Source organism: Sceloporus occidentalis, unplaced genomic scaffold, assembly GCF_023333645.1.
Source record: "Sceloporus occidentalis isolate IW3139 unplaced genomic scaffold, rSceOcc1.0.p SCAF_3, whole genome shotgun sequence".
Classification (NCBI taxonomy): Eukaryota; Metazoa; Chordata; class Lepidosauria; order Squamata; family Phrynosomatidae; genus Sceloporus; species Sceloporus occidentalis.
Window position 1 is genome coordinate 10,682,876 of NW_028316983.1, and position 5,495 is coordinate 10,688,370.

General features: G+C 49.5%; 1 protein-coding gene across 1 annotated transcript; it reads left to right on the forward strand.

Moving 5' to 3' along the window:
• The first annotated feature begins 327 nt into the window (after positions 1–327).
• BHLHE23 (basic helix-loop-helix family member e23) lies at positions 328–1,197 on the forward strand. Its single transcript, XM_089518468.1, has one exon. It carries the CDS (start codon positions 419–421, stop codon positions 1,184–1,186), a length of 768 nt encoding a protein of 255 aa, XP_089374594.1. The 5' UTR covers positions 328–418; the 3' UTR covers positions 1,187–1,197.
• The last annotated feature ends 4,298 nt before the right edge of the window (positions 1,198–5,495 follow it).

Sequence of the window (5,495 nt, forward strand, 5' to 3'; positions counted from 1 at the left end):
CCGCCCCTCCCGCCCCCGGCCAGGGCAGCGCGCGGGGCTGCCTCTCCTCCGCCTCGCCAGCCTCCAACCCAGAGCCCTTGCCCTCCTCCTCCTCCGCAGCAGCAGCAGCAGCAGCAGCCTCCTTTCCCCGGGATCCGACGGGGCGAAGAAGGCAGGCTCTGGGGCAAAGAGGCTGGAGGAGGGCGCCGGGTCTGGGCTGCAGCGTCCGGGTAAAGGAGGACGGAGGGCTCCCTGGAGGGAAGGGGCGGCTGAGGAGGAGGGAGACCCGTCGCCCCTCCGGCCCAAGAAGGAGGAGGAGGAGGAGGAGGAGAGAGGGGGGGAGCTGACTGGAGCCCCGACGGAAGCGCCTCGGAAGAGACTCCTTCCTTCGGTTGCTGCGGAGGGAGCCCTTCCCGGGAGGGCCCTCGGGGGCCTCCGGATGAACCTGGCTCTGGGCGCCGCCATGGCCGAGCTGAAGGCCTTCGGGGGGGAGCCCTACCTGGCCCTGGCCCCGGGCTTCGCCCCGACGGCGGCCTTCGCCTTCAGCGCCGGAGGAGAGGCCCCGGGCCGGCTCTTCCCCTCGGGGGCCGCGGGGGGCCTGGGCTTCGCGGGCGCCCCTTTGGGCCAAGCGGCGGAGAGCAGCGGCGGAGAGGAAGAGGAGGAGGAGGAGGAGGAAGAAGAGGAGGAGGAGGAAGAGCTGGCCTTCGAAGGGGCCAAGGCCGGCCCAGGAGGGCCCTTCCCCCGGGGGAGCAAGCCGCCCAAAGGCGGCAGTGGCCCTGGCGGCCCCGGGGGAGGCGGCCCGGTCGTCGGGAAGAAGGCGGCCAAGGAGCCGCGCTCGCTGCGCCTGAGCATCAACGCCCGGGAGCGGCGCCGGATGCACGACCTGAACGACGCGCTGGACGGGCTGCGCTCGGTCATCCCTTACGCCCACAGCCCCTCGGTCCGCAAGCTCTCCAAGATCGCCACGCTGCTCCTGGCCAAGAACTACATCCTCATGCAGGCCCAGGCCCTCGACGAGATGCGCCGCCTGGTCGCCTACCTCAACCAGGGACAGCAGCAGCAGCCCCCGGCCCCGGCCCTGGCCCCGCCGCTCCCCTTCGGACAGGCCCTCTACCCCTTCGCCGCCCCCCTGGCCAACCCCGACAAGGCCGCCCCGGCCCCCGCCTTCCCCTCGGCCCTCTGCAAACACTGCCACGAGAAGCCCTGAGCCCCCACCCACCCACCGACCGCCCCGGCCTCCCTCCCATCCTCCGGGAGAGAAGCGGCGCCCCGTCGGCTGACTGTGCTTTGGCCCCGGCATCATTTCACCCCCAGAACCGTCATCCCCTTCAGCTGACCTTTCTTTGACCCTGGCCATGATTCCATCTCCAAAACCATCATCCCCTTCGGTTGACTTTGCTTTGGCCCTGAGCATCATTTCACCCCCAGAACCATCATCCCCTATGTCACCACTCCGTCTCCAAAACCATCATCCCTTTCAGTTGACTTTGCTTTGGCCCCAGCATCATTTCACCCCCAGAACCATCATCCCCTATGTCACCACTCCTTCTCCAAAACCATCATCCCTTTCAGTTGACTTTGCTTTGGCCCCAGCATCATTTCATCCCCAGAACCATCATCCCCTATGTCACCACTCCTTCTCCAAAACCATCATCCCTTTCAGTTGACTTTGCTTTGGCCCCAGCATCATTTCACCCCCAGAACCATCATCCCCTATGTCACCACTCCTTCTCCAAAACCATCATCCCTTTCAGTTGACTTTGCTTTGGCCCCAGCATCATTTCACCCCCAGAACCATCATCCCCTATGTCACCACTCCGTCTCCAAAACCATCATCCCTTTCAGTTGACTTTGCTTTGGCCCCAGCATCATTTCATCCCCAGAACCATCATCCCCTATGTCACCACTCCTTCTCCAAAACCATCATCCCTTTCAGTTGACTTTGCTTTGGCCCCAGCATCATTTCATCCCCAGAACCATCATCCCCTATGTCACCACTCCGTCTCCAAAACCATCATCCCCTTCGGTTGACTTTGCTTTGGCCCCAGCATCATTTCATCCCCAGAACCATCATCCCCTATGTCACCACTCCGTCTCCAAAACCATCATCCCTTTCGGTTGACTTTGCTTTGGCCCTGAGCATCATTTCATCCCCAGAACCATCATCCCCTATGTCACCACTCCGTCTCCAAAACCATCATCCCTTTCGGTTGACTTTGCTTTGGCCCTGAGCATCATTTCATCCCCAGAACCATCATCCCCTATGTCACCACTCCGTCTCCAAAACCATCATCCCCTTCGGTTGACTTTGCTTTGGCCCTGAGCATCATTTCATCCCCAGAACCATCATCCTCTTCAGTTGACCTTTCTTTGACCCCGGGCATCATTTCCAGAACCATCCTCCCTTGTGTTGCTCTTTTTGAGCCTTCATCCCCAGAGGGAGCCCAAATGCCTTCTGCCGCCATGCCATCTCCAGACCCTTTGGTTGCCTTTTCTTAGCCTTTAGTATCTAGCAAGATCTTGGAGCGCCTTTGAAACTAGCGGAAAGAAAGAAATTGGCAGCATGCGCTTTCATGGACTTCAGCTCATGCCAACTTCTTTCAGTTAGTCTCAAAAGTGCTTCAAGATCTCTCTCTGTCCTGATTCCACAGACATACAGGGCTATATCTTTTCTTAACCTTGTGCATCATTTCATCTCCAGAACTGTCATCCCTGCTCTTGCTTTTTCTTAGCCCTCTATATAATTTCATCTCCAGAACCATCATCCCTTCAGTTGCCTTTTCTTAACCTTTTGCTCGGGTTTCTTCCCATCAAAGGTGATCTGGATTCTTTTCTTTCACATTCATTCTGTTCCTCTTCTGCATCTCTCTCCTTTCCTCCCTCTCCTCTTTCCTGATCTTATTTATTTACTTACATTCTCTAAATGATATGATTTCCCCCCACATTATGACCCTCTCTCCTTTCCTCTTCCCTCTCTCTCTGTGTCGCACAGATGGATTTGGAGCATCATTTGGGTTGGGGTTGGTTTTGGTTTGGTTTTTTTAAGCTGTCCTCCTTTTTGAAGCAGTTTTTGGAGATATACTTAAAGGAAATATGTTGAAATATATTTCTTTCAAAGGAGGTGTCTGTCAAGAAATTGGGCCCAGAGTTCCTTTAGGAGGAGCCGACTTGAGGACAAACTATGCAAATGCTTACCGAATGCATACTCCACAATTTGAAGGGGGATTTGAGTTCCCTGCCTCCGTCCGGCTCTAGTTGGCAGTATCTGTACTTGCCAAAAATGCAGATGTCACCTTTTCATTCTACTTCTTTTCTCTCATTTTCTTCCAAATGCTGTTTGTGAATACAAGAGCACTGCGTTACCTGTCTATATTTTTGAGCTTTGAACCCATTTGTGGACCTGACTACAGTCTTTGGATTGTATGTTGTTGCCTGAATTGGTTTTTCCTCCTTAGTTTTTTGGTTTGGTTAGGCCATTTTCCAAATGCAGCCATCTACCTTGATGGACAAGGCAATGGACATTCGCTGAGCATATTTATATGTGTTTATAATAAATAAATAAATAAAAAAGGACACCATTCAACTCGGGTTCTGTCCTAAATCTCTTGCAAGGTCAATTTGCAAATCTTGAATAGAAATGTCCTTTTGGAAATGGTGAGGCTGGACGAAACAGTTCCTGCATCTTAATCCCAAATAGCTTGGGCACAATCCAGATAAATTTGTGCATTTTTAAATTATTTCAGCGAGAATTTTTTGGTGTTGTGTTGTTGTTGTTTTTACTGAAAACATACCAAGTCAGTCCAATACATGCTTGTAGTCCAGTAAATCCCATAGAACTTCAGAAAGTCTTATTTGTGAGTAAATTATTCACACAAGACAAGCTGGACAAAGGCTTGTTTCTGGATTGCGTTCATGTTAAGTTTGAGATAAAGTGCACAAAATTCAGAGAAAAGCTGGCAGGGGGAAGGAGAGCCTTTGCGGCTGAAGAGTCAGGTAGAAATGCAATAAATAAATAACATGTTTAGAAAATGGAGAAGTTTAGAATCTGCCTTAAAAGGGCTGTGGTTTATTTCTACCTCCTTCCTGTCTTTAATACAGAGGGGACTTGGATTTTAGTCAGTGGCCTAAATCCAGCTGTCAGTCTCAGCTACAGCAGATCGAATGAATCAATTAGAATTTGGTAATTCAAACACTCGTCTTTCCATTGATGCTGTGTGGCTTATTCTACTTGTTTGGAAATGTTACGCCAAAATCCATAGAGTTCACATCCAAGTATGCATAACCATGTAATTTTAAAGTCTGCTTTTCCGTGAGCATTGGTCATAATCTCTGAAGAAAAATATCCACTCAAAAAGCCAATGCCATTGAATTCAGTGGGGCTTATTTTACTTTAAGTGTATATTGGATAGCAGCCTTAATGTTTTGCAGCTGTACGGTCCTTCGACCTAAAATTGTGAGTGTATGTACTTTTCCATGAATGTGATCTCTTGGAAATCAAAAACAAGCAAGAGTCAGATAGTTCCAGTTCTGTGCGTATGTAATTCTCAGTATTGTTTTGCAATGAAACAGAAGGGAACATTGAAGTTTGCTTGTTTGCATGTGTTTCTTAAACTTGTTGGATTTACAACAGTTGGAGAAGAGGAGGGACTCCTTTCACAAAGCTATAAAGATACGTGGAGGAAAAGTGGAATTCAGCAAGTAACCTGACCCTATTTAACAGAGAGGGCTGTTCAGAAAACTTCTTGATGGTTAGCACAATCCCTTGCACTAGTAATGTGCACAGCTGCTGAAGCAAAACAGCTTTTGCGTACATGGATTGATATGGGTAGATTCTAACTTTGTTGCAGGGGTTGCATTTGCTTGCAGGTTTGTCGCATCTATAGTTTCTTCAGCTGAAAACCCATCTACATCTAATGTGTGCTCCAGGTCCAGGTAAGAAGACAGAGGTTAGGCAGCCTGATTCAGTGGACACTTTTTTAAAAACATGGAAGTAATTCTAAGTTTGATGGCTCTTATTCCCGGGCAACTTTTCTTAGCATTGCAGCCTTCGACTTGATCAAGTTTATGTAATAGTCCTGGGGCTTGATCTTATTAGAAGTCAAACCTGTTTCTTTACTGCTCTCAGTATCCTGGGGTGTTTGTGTTTTTTTTCACGAGTATTTGTTTTTTAAGGCACGTAATGATCATGTAAGAAATGAAAATAGGGTGGTAGGAAGAAAGTTTCAAAGGTACCATGAGATTCTAACTGGTTGATTTCAACATGAGCTTTCATGGATCTTAATGCTCTACTATACTTGTGGATCTAAAGGATTAATAGCCATGAAAGCTCATGCTGAAATAAACCAGTTAGTCTCAAAGGTACTACTAAATTCCTTCTTTCCACCACCTCCGTTGTACTTTTTATGCTGTGATGGGCTGTCTAGTCTCCATGAAAATTACTATAATGATAGTTGTATTTTTATTAGTATTGTCAGCCTGTTAGCTGCTTACTTTTTAATAACCTGGCCTACCTGAGT